General features: G+C 32.7%; 2 protein-coding genes and 1 long non-coding RNA gene across 5 annotated transcripts; 1 reads left to right on the forward strand and 2 right to left on the reverse strand.

Moving 5' to 3' along the window:
- Positions 1 to 211: 211 nt before the first annotated feature.
- On the reverse strand, positions 212 to 2,242 carry LOC123905146. The gene has a single exon (XM_045954780.1). The coding sequence runs from the start codon at positions 2,240 to 2,242 to the stop codon at positions 212 to 214; it is 2,031 nt and encodes a 676-aa protein (XP_045810736.1).
- A 6,786-nt stretch (positions 2,243 to 9,028) lies between these two features.
- Positions 9,029 to 19,031, reverse strand: LOC123909332 (serine carboxypeptidase-like 42). Its single transcript, XM_045960164.1, has 10 exons — positions 18,587 to 19,031; positions 13,449 to 13,556; positions 13,260 to 13,355; positions 13,023 to 13,115; positions 12,728 to 12,813; positions 11,636 to 11,887; positions 11,426 to 11,559; positions 10,632 to 10,724; positions 10,143 to 10,260; positions 9,029 to 9,341 (listed from the first exon to the last, which is right to left on the reverse strand). The coding sequence occupies exons 1-10, from the start codon at positions 18,882 to 18,884 to the stop codon at positions 9,159 to 9,161; spliced, it is 1,461 nt and encodes a 486-aa protein (XP_045816120.1). The 5' UTR covers positions 18,885 to 19,031; the 3' UTR covers positions 9,029 to 9,158.
- On the forward strand, positions 13,703 to 16,698 carry LOC123909333. 3 transcript variants are annotated; one of them, XR_006809866.1, is made up of 3 exons: positions 13,703 to 14,686; positions 15,483 to 15,751; positions 15,914 to 16,698. It is a non-coding gene; the product is annotated as an uncharacterized LOC123909333 (long non-coding RNA). The 3 variants fall into 3 exon arrangements; XR_006809865.1 differs by having other exon boundaries at positions 15,407 to 16,698; XR_006809864.1 differs by having other exon boundaries at positions 15,483 to 16,698.

Raw genomic sequence — 19,031 nt, forward strand, 5'->3', positions numbered from 1 at the left:
ACACTTTTACTCCCCCTTTTTAGCCATAAATTCTGACAAATAAAGTCAGTACTATAGAATAGGAGCAAAGCAAAGATCCATAGAGTACCAAGTCACAGAAGTCAGAAGATAGGGGATCACATAGTACATATTACAACCCAAGAGGCCTAAGCCTTCAAAAATAAAATCCAGATAAAGACAAAAACAAAACAGCCAAAAGAAAATAGGCAGCTCATATGGAGGGGCTTTCATCAGAGGCCATTTCCTCTTCTACAGTGTCACCACCTGCAAGATCATCATCATGAGAAGCACCATGGGAAGGACCAACTCCATCCTCATTTACCTGTGACTGCTCAAGCTCCAAGGCTTGGATTACACCATCTACCAGCTCCTTCTTCTCACCTAGCATGTTACTAACCTCCCTGAGATTAGCAATCATCTGTCTCTTGGTCATACCTACAGCTGGTGTCTTCAAAGATGCTACAGCTATGTCTGCAGCATGTTTTCCTTCCAATAATCTAAAATCCATGGTTAAAGCTGAGGGTCTAGAGACAGGCACATCAGAGTTAGTGCAAATGTCAGGATGTTGAGACAAGATAATGCCACAGATCAGAGTGGGAAAGGCTATTGGCATTTTTACAGCAGTGGAAGAGCCATGGAGAATTGTTGCATTAAAAATATGAGTGCCATAATCAAAAACAGTACCTGTACCTACAGCATATATGAATTTTGCCAAACCTGTAGCTACACTGTTGGAATGTGTAGTGGGTACCCAGTTTGCTGCACCAATTTTGTTTAGCAGAGCATATTTTGTGGTTAATTTAGCAGCAGATAGTTTTCCAGCCCTTGGCCATGCTTTCACTTTGTCACCAGTGATGGTCCTGCATATCTCATTCATAGATGTCTCTAATTCAGCTGCAGGAGCAGTACTTCTTCCCAGATATTCGTTGATGACAACTGGTGAGAAATCCACACATTTGCCTCTCACATATACTTTTAAGTAATCAGGACTCAGAGGGTTATCACAGTCAGCTGGGATGTTTACCAGGAACTCTCTGGTCAACTTGTCAAAGCAGTTTCCCAACTTAGAGACAGTATTCAGCAGTCCTGCTTCCTCTAGCAAATTCACAATGTCTTGACATTTCAAAAATTCTTCAGTTAGGTTCCTTTCAATGGCCATTCTTCTTTTGACTACAAACTTCCACCTGTCAACATATTCAACACAATGGAAAGAGACATTGTCAATTGGTACAGATGGAACATTAGGTGCCATTCTCTTTCTCTTGGCAGATCTCAGAGGAGATGCTTCAGGAGATGCTCCAGCATCTTGATCTTCCTCATAATCAGAGTCACTAGAAGAGACAGTTTTTCTCTTCACAATCTTCTTCTTACTTTCAGATGGTACAGTGACTTTGCTCCACCGTTTCTTAGGCCCAATTGTAGTTTTGGTGGCTTCAGAAGGAGTAGCTATATCCTTTCCTGTATTACTTCTCAGCCTCCTAGTTATACCAGCCCTAGGAGTACTCTTGAATTGGAGGCTTTCAACATCAATTACATTTGCCTCTGTTGTATCAGGCATACTTGCAGTTTTACCCTTATCCTGAGTAGTGACATCAGCAGGAATGGTGGTTTCAGTACCTTTTTCATTGACAGGAACCACAGGAGAGTTTGGTGAATCAGGGACTACAGAGGCACTAATATCAACATGTGCTTCAGATGCTGTAGCATCATTTGCAGCATCTATCCCAGAACCTGCATTCTCATCAACTGTCATCTCAGACACAAGATTGGCCTTAGAGTTAGCGCCAATTTCATCAACAACAGCATTAGGGTTTTCCAAGGAGGTTTCCCCCAATTTCTCAGCAGACCTAGGTTTTTCTAATCCTAGGGTTTCAGTTAAATCCAATTCCGAGCTTAAATTCTTCTTACTAGAATCAGATGCTTCAACATTAACATCAACATTTGCAGTAGCAGGATTGTCCATATACAATTCACGCATTGTATGAATCGCTTTAAGAGTAGATTTAGATTTTGATTTCTTACCCGTTTTTGAAGCAGATGCGTCACGCGAAGTAGTTTTCTTTGGCGTTGGCTTCTTCGCTGAAATCTTCTTTCTCTTTGTTGTTTCCTCAGGAAAAATGGTAGTGAGAGGATAAGCGATGGTGATTTGTTGAGGGAGAGAATCGTATGAGGGTGATATGGTGGTTTGTGAATGAACAGTTTCGTCGTTTTTGGAAGGGGATGAAGTTTGAGAGCTTGACATGGTGGTTTGTATTTTTGGAGGAAGGTTTTCAATAATGGCGGTTGAGAGGAGAAGTTGAGTGGTTGTTGAAGAGAGAGAATGAAGATAGATAGTGTGATGGAGGAGATGATGAGGTTGTAGCGCGTGAAAGGGGAAGTTAAGGAAATTTTTGATTACTTCCCTTAATTTGCGTGCACCAATGAATGAAGTGAGGAGAACCACTTCAACTGCACGTCTTTTGTGCTGTAACTGCTACAATTCTTCAAACAGGCAAATACCAAGTTTGCCTCGCAATTTTTCAAATTGAACTGCGTCTAGAGCCTTAGTAAATATATCAGCCAGTTGTTCTTCTGTTGAGATATGCTCAAGAGTTACAATACCTTCTTCAACTAGATCTCTAATAAAATGGTGCCTAATATCAATATGCTTCGTCCTGCTATGTTGGATAGGATTCTTTGAAATATTGATGGCACTAAGATTGTCACAGTACAATGCCATAGCATCTTGTACCACATTGTACTCCAGCAACATTTGTTTCATCCATAATAGTTGGGAGCAGCTGCTACCAGCAGCTATGTACTCTAGATAAAGATACACAATTCTGTTTCTTGCTGAACCAGGATATAAGGTTGTTGCCCAAAAAGAAACAAGCTCCTGAGGTGCTTTTTCTATCATCTGCACAACCTGCCCAATCAGCATCACAATATCCTACTAGCATAGAGTTCTCACCATGAGTATACAGTATCCCATAATCACATGTACCATTCACATACTTCAAAATTCTTTTCACTTGAGCAAGATGACTCATCTTTGGCTCAGCTTGGTACCTAGCACATACTCCTACGGCAAAAGTAATATCAGGCCTGCTGGCTGTAAGGTATAATAAGCTTCCTATCATGCTTCTATAAAGACTTTGATCTACATCAACTCCCTTTTCATCTTTGGTAAGCTTTAAATGGGTTGCTGCAGGTGTTCTTTTATGAGCAGCACTTTCCATTCCAAACTTTTTCACTATATTTCTTGCATACTTACTTTGAGAAATAAAGATAGTATCTTCCATCTGCTTTACTTGGAGCCCAAGAAAGTAGGTTAGTTCACCTATAAGACTCATCTCAAACTCAGACTGCATTTGCTGCACGAAATGTTGTACCATCTCACTAGACATTCCTCCAAATACAATGTCATCAACATAGATTTGTGCTATTAGAAATTTGCCTTGATCTTCTTTCACAAATAGAGTCTTGTCATTTCCTCCTTTCCTGTAGCCTTGACTAATAAGGAACTCAGTCAATCTTTCATACCATGCTCGAGGTGCTTGTTTTAATCCATAAAGAGCTTTCTTTAATTTGTAAACATGATTTGGAAAGCTTGGATCAACAAACCCCTTTGGTTGTTCCACATATACTTCTTCATTTAAGTACCCATTGAGGAAGGCACTTTTCACATCCATTTGGAATAACTTGAATTTTAGAATGCATGCCACTCCTAGAAGTAATCTAATGGATTCAAGACGAGCAACCGGAGCAAAAGTCTCATCAAAATCTATCCCTTCAATCTGTGAATATCCTTGTGCAACCAGCCTTGCCTTGTTTCTGGTCACAGTTCCACTTTCATCAGACTTGTTCTTGTAGACCCATTTGGTACCAATTACATTTGCATTTTCAGGTCTAGGAACCAAGTCCCAAACTTCATTCCTCTTGAACTGATTTAGCTCTTCTTGCATAGCATTTATCCAGAACTCATCAGTCAGAGCTTCCTTCACATTTTTTGGCTCAAATTTAGACACAAAACAAGCATTAGAAACTAAGTCAAGTGTCCTTCTAGTAGTAATTCCTTGATTGGGATTGCCAATAATCAGGTCTGTAGGATGGTTCTTTTGAGTACGAGTAGAAGGTCCTTTCTTTGGAGTAGCAGAGATTTGTTCAGATGCAGTAACCTCTGTATCATTCTTTGATTCATTAGTAGTTTCACAATCTACATCACCTGTTATAGATGCTGTAGCATCTTCTGCATCATCTTCAGCAGTTTCACTTGAGGTGTCATCTATTACCACATTTATAGATTCCATCATGGTTTTGGTTCTATTATTATATACTCTGTAGGCTCTGCTATTTGTTGAGTATCCCAAGAATATGCCCTCATCACTTTTAGGATCCATTTTGGTTCTTGGTTCTCTATCAGATAAGATGTAACATTTACTACCAAACACATGGAAGTGCTTAACAGTAGGTTTCCTTTCCTTCCATAATTCGTACAGAGTAGTTGTTGTTCCTGATCTCAGGGTGACACGATTATGAATATAGCAGGCAGTATTCATAGCTTCTGCCCAAAAACCATGTGAAAGCTTCTTTGCATGTAACATTACCCTTGCAGACTCTTGTATAGTTCTATTTTTCCTTTCTACTACACCATTTTGTTGTGGTGTAATGGGAGATGAGAATTCATGTATGATGCCTTCAGAGGCACAGAAGTCAGAGAAACTGGAGTTCTCAAACTCCTTACCATGATCACTTCTGATCCTTAATACCACATTGTTTTTCTCCCTTTGAAGTTGAGTACATAGATCTTTGAACACATCAAAGGTTTCTGATTTCTTTCTAATAAAATTTATCCAGGTGTATCTAGAAAAGTCATCAACAACAACATATGCGTACCTTTTACCTCCCAGGCTTTCAGTTTGCATAGGACCCATCAAGTCCATGTGTAGAAGTTCAAGAACTCTGGTAGTGGTAAGATGCTGCAGCTTTGGATGTGGCATCTTGGTTTGCTTTCCAATCTGACAATCTCCACATATACTACCTTCTTCAATTTTGAGATTTGGCAGTCCTCTGATGGCTTCTTTAGATATTGCTTTCTTCATGCTTCTTAGATTAAGATGACCAAGCTTTTGGTGCCATATTTTTACTTCATCTTCTTTAGTGATTAAGCATGTTGACAGATTTGCTTCTTCTTGGGGAACCCATAGATAGCAGTTGTCTTTTGATCTGACACCTTTCATCAAAATCTCACCTTCGTCATTTGTAACCAGACATTCAGATTTGGTGAAGTTTACTTTCATTCCTTGGTCGCATAGTTGACTAATACTTATCAAATTTGCAGTCAATCCTCTTACTAACAGCACATTGTTTAGTTTAGGCAAGCTATTACTTCTGAGCTCCCCTATCCCAACAATTTCTCCTTTTGCACCATCACCAAAGGTAACATAGCTGGTTGAATAAGACTTTATACCGACAAGAAATTTACTTATTCCGGTCATGTGTCTTGAACAGCCACTATCGAAGTACCAGTCTTCCCTTGATGAAGCTCTAAGTGATGTGTGAGCAATCAGAGCAGTAATTTCTTCTTCAGATTGAGTTGTATCACTTTTCTTCTCATTTTCACCTTTAGGTTTCCATTCTTGTTGAGTAGGGGCAGTTGTGGAAACAGGTTTGTGCTGAGGACGTCTGTTAGGGTACCCATATAGTTTGTAGCAGTAGGGCCTTATGTGCCCTTTTCTACCACAGTAATGACATCTCCAAGCATGGTGCTTTCTTCTATTTCTTGACATGGGATGCTGCTGATGATGCTGCGGCTTCTGATAAGGCATCTTTTGCTTTTGAGTTTCTTTAGGCTCCATGTACATGAGGTCAGAACTGTAATTTTTGAATTTGTTGACATTCTCATAGCTAAGCCCAATATTTCTAGGCTTTCGAACATTTTTCTCTAAGATTTCCTCTAGTTGTCCATCAGCTTTATGAAGTTTGTCAAGATGCTCATCATCTTTATACAACATGTCAGAGAATTTTCTCAGCCGCCAAATGTCAGTATTTAATTTTTCAATAACTTCTTTAGCTTCTTCAAGATCAGAGGATAGATAGTTTACCTTCTTTTGAAGTTCCTCCATCTTTGAGATATTCTCAAATTTTTCTGCTTTTAACTCATTGATGGTTACCTTTTGTTTCTCAATAACCCTGCAGATCTCAAGATCAGAGGACAGAAAATTTACCTTCTTTTGAAGTTCCTCCATTTTTGAGATATTCTCAGATTTTTCTGCTTTTAACTCATTGATGGTTACCTTTTGTTTCTCAATGACCCTGCAGATTTCTTCACTTTTAAGACAAAGTTCCTTGTAGGATGCAGCAAGCTCTTCATAGGTTACCTCTCCATCATCAGATTCTGTATCAGATGTAACAATACCTGTTAAGACTGAGATATGTTTAGCAGTTACAGATGCTGTATCATCTTCTGAGTCATCGTCCTCAGACCAACTGACAGTCAGCCCTTTCTTTGCTCTCTTCTGATATGTTGGACACTCAGGTCTGATGTGACCATATCCTTCACATTCATGACATCGAATGTTTCTGTTTAAGTTCGATTTTTCATCACCTTTTGGTTTTCCTTGATTTTCATTGCTGCGCATAGTGCCTGGAGCATTGTTTTTGAAATTAGATCTGGGTCTTTTATCCATTCGTTTCAGAACTTTGTTGAATTGTTTTCCCAATAACACCATGGCCTCAGAGATACTCTCATTAGATTCTTCTTCATCCTCCAGTTCTTCTTCATTATTTTTGGATGAGAAAGCAATGCTCTTATTTTTCTTTTCACTTCTTCCATTTGCAACACTTTCATAAGTTTGGAGTGATCCAACCAGTTCATCCAGCTTCATCTGAGATATGTTTTTGGCTTCTTCTATAGCTGTGACTTTCATATCAAATTTCTTTGGAAGTGATCTAAGCATTTTTCTTACTAACTTTTCTTCGGGAATTTTCTCCCCCAAAGCATCAAATTGATTATCATAATCTAGAATAGTCATATGAAAATCTTGAATTGTTTCCTCCTCCTTCATACGTAAATTTTCAAACTGAGTAGTAAGAATCTGTAATTTAGACATTTTTACCTGAGGGGTACCTTCATGAACAGTTTCAAGAATCTTCCAAGCTTCCTTTGCTGAGACACATTGCTTGATTAGTTTGAAGATGTGCTTATCTACCCCATTGTATAATGCATATAATGCTTTTGAGTTTCCCAAAGCAAGCTCATCCTCTTCTTTAGACCAGTCCTCCTCAGCTTTTAGTTCAAGTGTTGGCTTTCCATCCTTGTCAATGACCATAGGGGGGTCCCATCCTTTTAGAACAGCCTTCCAAGTTTTGCTATCCATAGATTTTAGGAAAGCAATCATGCGTGATTTCCAATAATCATAGTTGGAGACACCAACTAGAAGCGGTGGTCTGCTTACAAGCCCTCCTTCCTTTTCAATGTTGCCAGACATTTTCCCTGGAGCTCACCCTATAACCAGAAAGGGTGCCTGCTCTGATGCCAATTGAAATCTGGCACGCAGTGAACACAATGCTGCACAAGATGCTATAGCACACGTTGCAGCACGACAGTCGCAGAACACAGTAAATAAATAAATAAATTGCAGAACAATAAATAAGACAGGAAATTGTTAACCCAGTTCAGTGCAACGTCACCTACTCTGGGGGATACCAATCCAGGAATGAATCCACTATAATAGCTCTAGTTCAAAGCCCTCGACCAACACCCGGTACTTGACTTATCACCTAGACACTACCAATGCAATCCTATCTAAGAACCTCTTAGATAATGAGACCCCGTCCCAAATTCCCTCTAACAACACATACCATGTTGCTGTCAATTATAATAATCAGGATGGAGACACTCTCCTAAAAACTAGACCACACTCTTGCTTAAAAGCTTATGAGTGAATCACACACACTAACTCCGTGCTTAAAAGCTTAGGAGCAGCTTACAATAAACAACACAAACCCAGTCCTAAACTTGCATCAGAACGATACAAGAAAGGCTCACAAAAGACACACACACTAAACCTTAAAACGCACGCTTTTTGTAATACAAGGTTTAGAAATCGCAAGTTCAATAGCCTTGAGGCTTCACATATTTATAGTCTTCAATTGTCTTGATGGGCAAGTTAGGTCTTCAGACTTGTACAGCTGTGAGAATTGCGGCCAACCCTATATTATTTTCAGAAATATAATTCCTGTTGTTCCAAACAAAAAAAACGCAAAAATATAATATAATTATATTTTTGTTTTAAATAACTTTCCTTTGACCGACTTCAATAAAACTTGCTGAGTAAGTCTCGTCTTGCCTAAACGCACGTGCCTGAATATATAATTGAAGCAAATCTTGGCTCATATTTGAAATAAAAATTCTGCACGAAAAACAGAGCTTCAGGATGCTGTACTATAATGCTACAGCATCTCAGTCCAGCATCTGGCTGGTTGGCTTTTGCAAAATGTAGCCAATCAAAACACCAACAAATACAAATTTTATAAAATCCACCGTTTGATTGAAAGTTTATATCATATAGATCATCTATGTTAGAATTTACAAAAATCTAAAATCGTTTGTTATGTTATTGAGGAAGATCAAGATTGACGGTTTATGCGTTTTTATTGAATACCGTGAAAAAAAATTTGTTACCGGAACACTTTGGAAAAAAGTGTTCTGATATGTAAATTTTTTTTGATTACCGGAACACTTTGAAAAAAAGAGTTAAGGTATATAAAATTTTTCTAAATTTTTTTTTTACCTGAACACTTTGAAAAAAAGTGTGTAGGTATGTAAAATTTTTTCAAATTTATTTTGTTACCTACACACTTTGGAAAAAAGTGTTCAGGTATGTAAAATTTTTCTAATTTCGATGAGTATGAGTATGTGTAGCTGAATTTCCCTATGTTGATATTAAGTTTAGTTAGCTAGAAATTTCGATGAAAGTTCTTGATTTGACTTATTAATTCTCGCATTTGATGATTTTTTTTACTTGAAATTCTGAAGTTGACATTTTAATTTAGAAAGTGCTCGAAACATACCCTTTAATTTACTTAGAGAATCGAAATATAATCATTTGTGTGAATTCTAATATAAAATATTTATTTCCATATGTTATACATAATTGTCAAACTCATAATCTTATTTATCCATATGTAATTCCATCAATAATCGAAGGTTGAGATGTGTTTGGCAATTTTCTCCCACTCACAAATGAACTAAATAGATGTAATGCTCTAGAAGGTTGTGCATATGATACCATATGGCCTGCTCCTCTTACGGTGGCAAAAGTCAACAAATTTCCATATTCAGTCACCCAACCTCCAACCTACACATTTTTAGAAAACTCAAGTAAATAAAATTGCAAAATTATATTGAAATCATTTTTCAACATGCAAAAAATGGTTAAACTACTAAGAGCATCTTCAATGGTGATACCACTTTGGGTATCATACATTACTAACAAGTGATTCCTACAATGCCATGTAATATTTATGCAACTCATACATATTTTGCTCCAATGGTGATACCATTTTTTGAGTATCATACGTTAATAATAAGTAGTCCCTTCTATATTTATTTTTTTATTTTGTCTAAATAAAAATTATTTAATTTAATAAATACGTAGATAAATAAATTAATAATTAACTATAATGAGAAATACATGGCAATAAATAAAAAATAGTGAAGAAAACAAATAAAATATGACTTGAGAACAAAACAAAAAAAATTGTGTAATATATAGAATAATATGAAATATCATCAAATTAACATCCAACAACAAGAAGAAAAAAAATCTTTTCTGTACTGTTGTTGAAGAAACGAAATTGAATGAAAACTTATGAAATGAAAGGCAACAAAGAAATAAAACATTCTTATAGTAAAAAAAAGAAAAAGAAGATTTGATCATTGAAGGTCAACGGTAATATTTTGACGTATATGAAAGCTAATAATAACATTAAATTGATGATACGGTACCATATTTAAGGTACCAGTATCATCAATTTTGATACCTTATGTGTCACGTCATGGAACTTCAAAGATAAAAAAATAAGACACCGTATCATTAGTCTATGAAACTCTCTTAAATACTCTTATTAGAAATGCTTTAAGTAATTAATACACACACCTGGCCTTTGTGGAACCAAACTCTATATGGATCTGTAATATTGAACTTAAGATCAATAGCTAGTTCACGAATGAGTGTTCGAGAACCTAGTAATGGCACAACTGAATCTTGATCTCCGCTATCATAATAATAATAATTATAATTAGCTTATTACTACAAAAATGTATAACTTCATAATATTTGCCAGAATAACTTTGTTCAAATGTTAACGATGAAAATAAATAAATAAATGATTTATTGAAAAATATGTCATTTATATAATATATAACCAAATAGTATCTTTTTAATTACCACAATGAACTAAATTATCCCTATTTAGTTATTTTTAGGGGCTTAATTATACCTGATGGTACTTCTTGTAGGGACCAAGTTGTTTTGAATTTTTATTCTCACAGACTAAAAGTTATTTTTATTTTGCTTAGGGATCCAATTGGGTCTCAAAGTTTTCACCAAAAGTCCAGAATGAGTTTTCACTATAGAACTAATTACCTATAAACCCATACTGGAATATGGTTTTGAACTATACGTTTGAGAACCGGAAGCATATTAATATCATGATCTGCATTGTTGTAATCCAAAACACTGCAACAAAGAAAAAGTTAAGATTAGACATTTGATCATTAATGAAAAATGTTTATTGTGACAAAAGTAATGAAGATTCCAAGTAAGTTTTAAAAGATTCAACTGGTGTTAACTCAATTTCACAAAAAAATAAAATATATATTCACAAAATTTCTAAGTTTTAAAATATCTATTCATACCTTAATATTTAGATACTTTTAATTTATAAAAAAGAAATTACAAAATTAACATGTAAGACGACAATTTACGGTATTTATAAACTTTATTCAAATAATATCGTTAATTTACACGAGTTTTATAATTAATTACAGTATATCTATGTATTCATTCATGTATTATAATTAAGGCAAAATTACACTACAGGTCTTTATCTTATTTTTTGTAACACTTTGGTCCTTTATCTTTTTTTTTGTAACAATTTGGTCCTTTATCTTTTTTTTTTTGTAACATTTTGATCCTTATCTTATTTATTTATAAAAAATAAATGACCAAAGTTTTACAAATAAAAAAAAATAAAGGATCAAACTGTTACAAAAAAAAGGATTAAAATGTTACAAGTAAAAAAATAAAGGACTAAAGTGTTATAAATAAAAGATAAAGGACCAAAATGTTATAAAAAAAAGATAAAGGACCAAAGTGTTACAAAAAAATAAGATAAAGAACATGTAGTGTAATTTTGCCTATAATTAATCTATACTTACTCGCTGCACATGGACCATGGGTATGACAGATTAGTACGGTTAGCATGAAGAGCTTTTTGAACCTCCGGAAGATTGAGGTAAAAATGTATTTCAGAATCCATACAAACATCTACACTCAAACTTATTTTAGTAGCCTGCAATAATAAAATCACAAAATTAATTATCTAAAATTTAAAATACCATCATCACCAAAGAGAGACAAAAAAGTACCATTTTTTTCAATCTTAGTTCTTGCTCAGCTATGGATGGATAACAAACATCAAGAATCACATCATAGCTATCTATATAGTCACCCACAATATCTTGAGCATCAATCATAGCATCTTTGCATGATTTAGTTAAGTTATCATAATTGCAATTCATAATGGAGAGGCCAATTTCATCTGAAATCATTCCATGTGACCAAAAATATTCATATATTGCTTGTGTATCACGATCCAATTTTAGAAGTGGGTTCCCAATCTAACAAAGCCAAGGAAAAAGTAAGATTAGTTTAATTAACTTTCTAAAATTCTTAATTAAATAATCAATAAGTTTTCAAATATACATGATCAGTCCAAAAATGGCACACATATATAGTTATGACACTATAAAAAACCACTCTTAGACACGGTCAAAATCGTAGCTAAACATAGCATTAACCGTAGCTAAATGTTTTTGCCAGGTAAACCTTAAGGGTGGCTTATGCGGGCGTTGCTAAAGGTAGCCACGGCCAAACTAGACATTTGCCACAACAATTTAAGGCGTGGTAACATATTTATAGTGACGGCCAAATTGAGAGTGGAGAGTGAAGGTTATGGAAATTTGGTGGTGTTGGTCGTTGAAGATGAAATTCTGGATAGTGAGAGTAAAAATAGAAAGAAGAGGGAGATTATTTTAGCCACGCCAAAACCGTGGCAAATCGATATCTTTACTTATGGTCAATTTAACTGTGGCAAATCGATATTCGTATCATTCCATGATTTCAGACTGTTTAGCTTGAAAAAGCGATCATCACTTGCTGCTTGTTGCAAGGAGTAGTGGGTACTTGGACTGTTCCGTGCTAATGGTCAGTGCATTTGCCTTTAGTTGGGTATGCTTCTTTGTTCTACATTAAGTTCTTTAGGGTAACGTCTAGTCCCCCTTGTAATTATCTTATTTTCCTTCTTTTTAATAATAATATGAGTTATAGGTGGAGGACGGGGAGGGATAGGGGTGCCAACATAGTTGGATGTCTTTTTCTACCTTGATATCTAGATGCTCTTAATTTATAAAAAAAAAGTGAGTAACTTAATAAAAGATATCACATGAATAAGATCTTACCGCGACTCCTTTTATATTGAATTTGAGAGTAGTGGAATGAGAATTATAATCAAGAAGAATATTGGCTAACTGAGGAATGAAATGTCCTAAATTAATAAAAAAATAAAATACTTCAATAAAAAGTTAATGTATAGACAAAATGAGTTGGTTATTTTGTAAACGTAGCATAAGTTTTGTGTGCCTACGTAAAGAATATATATGAAATTTTATGATATACAACTAAACTTGGTTAGCTAAATAGAATATTTGCTAATTAGTTATCAAAATAGAGATTTGATTTATAATTTTGTTGAACCTGCGTAACTTTCTCCAGTAAGAAACAAGTTTCTTGATTTGTATGAAGGAAATTTCTCGTACCATTTCAACATGAACAAGAGCATATCATTGGCTGCCAAAAACAAAATAATGAACTATTTTCATGCCTAGTAAAAACAAACAAATTGCATGTATAACACACAAAATATATAACTTTTTTCTTTTGCATAGATAAAAGCTACATAAATTAATTTGATCACACAATTTAATTAAATACCTGTGGAAGCGTCATCATAGTTATTATAATCAGAAGTTATATTTGAGTATGACCAACCAACTCCGATAGGAGACTCCACAAAGAGGAGATTAGAAACTAATGAAAGTAGTGAACAAAATATATATATATTAGGAATCAATGTCCACTCGAATTATTCTCCAATATAAAAAAAAATGTACTTGTAAACACCTTTATTCCAAGAATTTGAATTTCTTTGTAAACCACGTCCATCGCCGGTAGAATAAAACGGACCCAATTCAGTGAAGGCACCTCCTCCAATTGAGGAACATCCTGGACCTGAAAGATTAACCTGCAGGTTACTTTAATTTCTCTATATGAAAGGACAATTTTTTTATTTTTTATTTTGGTACAATGAAAGGACAATTTATTTACTATTCTTCTAAGATGATTTGAATGATTTATTAGAAGTGAACTGTATTCACTACAACATTTGTTGTCTTTAGCAACACTTTTTTATGCAACTCGTATAAACTGTTACCTAAAAGTGGCTTAGCTAACATGTTATGACTGTTGCCAGTTCTCTTTAGGCAGCGCTAGATAATTGTTCCCTGAAATCGAAGAGGGAACACTTTCAGACTGTTACTCTAATATTTCTTTTGCAATGGTTAATAACTGTGCCTATAGATATTTGTGGGGACAGTTTTAATTTGTTACATTATTTTTGACAAAAAGCAACATTTATCAACAATTGCTTTTAATATTCAGCATTTAACAATTATATTACTTTATTTTTTTTTCCTGTAAAAAAGACTAATCTCATCCCATCCATACACAAACAAGTTTGAGAGTTAAACCCCACCGTGTGGCTTCCTTCTCCTCCGTCTCCAAGTTTCAGAAAAGATATCTCTTCAAATACCACACAATCGAAAATCCACCTAAATCCTCCCCAATCTGTAGCTTTATAAATTCTCTCTCACCGCTCAATCCCTAGATTTTTAGGGTTTCCAATCTATTCTCTCACACCATTCAATCCCTATATTTATAGGGTTTCTGATACATTCCTCTTTATCGTATTTCTCGTATTTTTTATTTGACCAAAATTAATGGCTTCAATTTGGATACCCTATCTCAGTGGCGTCATAGTTTCAGAGATTAGCTAGCGGAGTTGGTGGCTACGATAAGGGTTTTGATCGGTATGCTTTAGCTTAAGCTTGAACACTGAGAAGGAATTAGTAGAATGCAGATATGGATTTGTCGAAGGAGTTTGGGTTTGTTTATTCTTATTTTCTTTGTTTTTTTTTCTGGGTTTGTTTGTTATTGTTGCTGTGGATGAATTTTTTGTGATGTTTAGTTATGAGATTGTGGTTGAACATCCCGCTATTATGCAGGAGGAAGCACTGTAATGTCTTAACTCACTATTATGCAGGTATTTTGCACAGTGTTGAACAACATCAACTTGTTATATCGTGAGTCTCTTTATCAACTTCAACTTAGATTGGGGTTTCCCTAAATTTTGCCAAAACCCTGACATTCTCTTTCATCCCAAATTAAATTTCTCTGTTCTTGGCTCAGTTAGAAGTTTGATGTTAATTTTTCTGATTATTATTTGCATGTTTTTCATATTCTGTTCAATTTCATGCCTAACAAGATTTGGTCATATTTGAATGGCACTTTGTTGGTTTTTGGTGTGTATAGGTTTTTGATAATTGTTTATACTTTCTTGATTTTGATTTTGGGTTTGCTGGTTTTTGTGAAATATAGTGATTACTAAATAGTAGATACTAATTACTAGTTAATACTTAGTATGTAGAGGATAATGGTTTTATGAATGAGATAAACAATTCACGTTGAGTGAAAACTCATGCTTGGAGTATGAATGAACCAATTCATCTTGACTAAAACCTCATGAAAAATGATGATGCAATGATGTTGGTAATGCACTAAGAAATATAAACCAATGATGGGGGGGACTTATTTTCATAAATGGAACTGAGAGGTGAAGTTTTTGATATGTACAATATAGGTAGTGGTTGCATTCTTCACAATAATGAGGATAATATTGAATGTGAAATTGATATTGAAATGCCAAATTACTTGTTATGCCCCTTTCATTGTTATTGAAATTGATATTGAATGTGAAATTGAAATTGATAATCAATTGTATGAAATCTTAACATTTGGTGTAGATGAATAATGCAGTACAACTAAGTGAGAAGAAGGAATTAACTGAAACATGCCTTAAAACAAACTACTTTGGTGTAGGTGAACATTAGAGAACTTGGCATTTACTTTTAGCAAGAAAGGGGCATAGTTGCCAAAATCAAGTTAACATTCATTAATTCTCAACTCCAAGTAGGTAAAGGTACACATGTTTAAGTGGCAAATAATTATAATTATGTGCTTATATTTAAATTCATTTTCTTAGAATATGCAGACAAATTCGATCCTTACTAAGCAATTGAAAATTGTGGTGCAGGAAGCAATTTACTCTTAACACAGTGATTTTGACTAGAAACTTAACTTGTCTGATTGTGAGTTATTTGCAATTCAATTTTCTACTACTAATTTCATATTGTCTACACTTTTTAAGTTATTTCTAACCTGTGTATCTGACCTTAAATTATGTAAGCCTATCTAATTGTTTGATTTTAGCTCTTCTTTTGTTTAATTTAATTATTCAATTAACTATGTAGACACCACTGTGTTTGGTTTTACAGCCCTCTACCATCTAGAGGAAGTCCAGGTATTGTTGTTTATATTTAAGAGTTGTTGTAGTCTTGTTGTTGAGCTGCATGGTTATTTATACTGAGACAAAACTTCTGAAGTGTATTGGATATCTTGTTAAGTTGTGAGAAATAAAGAAGCAAACGAGTTTGTAAAAGGAACCATCACTTATTCTCATATTCCTAAGAGATAGTTCAGATATGAAATTGAATTTTCAATGAAATGGCTAGATGTAATTTGGTACATTTACATTATAGAGGATAGTGATACTCTAATTTTGTAATGGCAATATGCATTCTAGTGTATATAGGGTCTGTTGTTAGCATAACTAGTGAGATTCTAGTTCAATTTTTGTTCAACTATTTGATTAATTTGGTGTAGCAGGTTCTGCATTGGAGCAATACGATCAAAAGGGATTACGATCAAAGAAATGTTGGAATTGATCAAGAACATTGAAAAGTAGCAAAAGGCATGTTATAGGTGGTTCTTCATATGATTATGCAACCAAGATAGTGGGGGCAATGAAAAGAAATTTACAATTTACACCAAAAGTGTCCAATTTTAGTTGTATTGGTTTTGAGATATTGTCTTAATTTGTATATAAGTAGTCATGGGAGAAGTAACCATGACTTTATGTGTTTTATAGTAATAGTTCATGTTGCTACTTTTTAGTACCCATAGAAAGGAGGTACTCTGTTATGCAATTTTGTAATACTACATATATTTGAATGAAGGAGTTCATATATTTGCCTCATTTTTATTTGAAATATATGATTTGGATATTAAATTTGGTTAAAATCTTTTCAAAATTATTGTCTAATATATTACAAATGTAAATTTAAAAATTGTTGCCTATAACTTATGGCTAAAAAATGTTGCCAATACATAATGGGGACGTTTGAAAATTGTTCCCTTTGATTAATCTTTAGGCAACAATTATAGACAGTAAATAAATTTGGCAACGCAGAATAACTGTTCCCTAAAGTTTTCTGAATAACTGTTCCCTTTTCTCGATAACATAGGCGACAGTTTTAAAAAGTGTGCCCAAAACGCGAAAAAACTGTAACCTTAGATAATAGGTAACGCTCGTTTATAAAACAGGTGAAAACTGTCCCCTATACTTTTAGACAACAATTTTCATGGTTTAGGCTACAATTTTGAATGGTTGTCTAAAAGCAAAAATGTTGTAGTGATTTTATGTATGTTGTTGCTTTATAAAATTGTGGAAATTAACATTAATATAAAAGGGGTATAGCTCTAAACTCATGCACATGCTCGTAAAATGACTAAAGTTTACTGTAATGCTTAGGTTTGAGACAATGACACACTTATATATTTTGTGGTTTAGAAGTTAAAAATTCATCTTTCTGAAGTGAATAAGTGAATAATTTTGGGTTCAAATTATATAATTCTGCATATATAATGTGATGTGTCTATCAACTAAAATAAATAAGATACTGATATATCGATATAAATAATACTCTTATATACTCATTATAATTCTTATTATAAGAAAAACAAGACTCGCATTTTAGATTCATATTGAATAAATGATGTAGTTATTCAATATATCCAAAATATAAAGTTTTTTTTTTTTATAATAGGAACCAAATGAAATAATAGAGGTTAAAACATATTTGCGGGAGGACTAAAACCCTTGCTTTAGCAGCCACCAGTCATAAACCACAACAAAGGTATTGAAAAGTGTTAATAGAAATTGAGTCCAATGCATAAGCACCCATAATAATAATAATAATAATAATAATAATAATAATAATAATAATAATAATAATAATAATAATAATAATAATAATAATAATAATAATAATAATAATAATAATAATAATAATAATAATAATAATAATAATAATAATAATAATAATAATAATAATAATAATAATAATAATAATAATAATAATAATAATAATAATAATAATAATAATAATAATAATAATAATAATAATAATAATAATAATAATAATAATAATAATAATAATAATAATAATAATAATAATAATAATAATAATAATAATAATAATAATAATAATAATAATAATAATAATAATAATAATAATAATAATAATAATAATAATAATAATAATAATAATAATAATAATAATAATAATAATAATAATAATAATAATAATAATAATAATAATAATAATAATAATAATAATAATAATAATAATAATAATAATAATAATAATAATAATAATAATAATAATAATAATAATAATAATAATAATAATAATAATAATAATAATAATAATAATAATAATAATAATAATAATAATAATAATAATAATAATAATAATAATAATAAATAATAATAATAATAATAATAATAATAATAATAATAATAATAATAATAATAATAATAATAATAATAATAATAATAATAATAATAATAATAATAATAATAATAATAATAATAATAATAATAATAATAATAATAATAATAATAATAATAATAATAATAATAATAATAATAATAATAATAATAATAATAATAATAATAATAATAATAATAATAATAATAATAATAATAATAATAATAATAATAATAATAATAATAATAATAATAAATAATAATAATAATAATAATAATAAAATAATAATAATAATAAAAAATCAATTATTACCTCCATTGAGCCAAAGTGTGAGGGGCTTTTTGTGAGGGTATTGGTCAGCCTCAACAAAATAGTAGAAGAGACTCCTCCCATGTTTTACATCAATATCAACATAACCTGCATATTGACTGAATTCAACCTTAGGTTGACCTGGCAACTTCATAATCAAATCCTCAATTGGGTACCCTTCTACCCCAACAATGTCCCTTAGGAAGCAACCATAGCCTACCACAATCAACACCCCAAAAAACCAACACTTTTCCATTCTAATAACTTCAATTCCCTCACAATAAACACACTTCATATCCATTCATTGAGAAGCCATTTAAATCAGGGGAGACACATTTTATGCAAGAGAAAATTATCAATCTCATTTAATATTTACTGTTTACATTAATGGAATTTAAATAAGTATTAATATTGTATATTTGGTAATAGAAAACAACTATTGTTTGAC

This window comes from Trifolium pratense, linkage group LG2 (assembly GCF_020283565.1).
Source record: "Trifolium pratense cultivar HEN17-A07 linkage group LG2, ARS_RC_1.1, whole genome shotgun sequence".
NCBI classification, from domain to species: domain Eukaryota; kingdom Viridiplantae; phylum Streptophyta; class Magnoliopsida; order Fabales; family Fabaceae; genus Trifolium; species Trifolium pratense.

What these genes read in the sequence shown, in the direction of transcription:
- LOC123905146 (XM_045954780.1), bottom strand. Translation starts at nt 2,242, where the DNA reads ATGTCAAGCTCTCAAACTTCATCCCCTTCCAAAAACGACGAAACTGTT.
- LOC123909332 (XM_045960164.1), bottom strand. Translation starts at nt 18,884, where the DNA reads ATGGATATGAAGTGTGTTTATTGTGAGGGAATTGAAGTTATTAGAATG. An exon ending in CTATGATGACGCTTCCACAG is followed by an intron (nt 13,116 to 13,259) that starts GTATTTAATTAA and finishes TGTTTTTGGCAG; the next exon opens with CCAATGATATGCTCTTGTTC. An exon ending in TCAATATAAAAGGAGTCGCG is followed by an intron (nt 11,888 to 12,727) that starts GTAAGATCTTAT and finishes TGGCTTTGTTAG; the next exon opens with ATTGGGAACCCACTTCTAAA.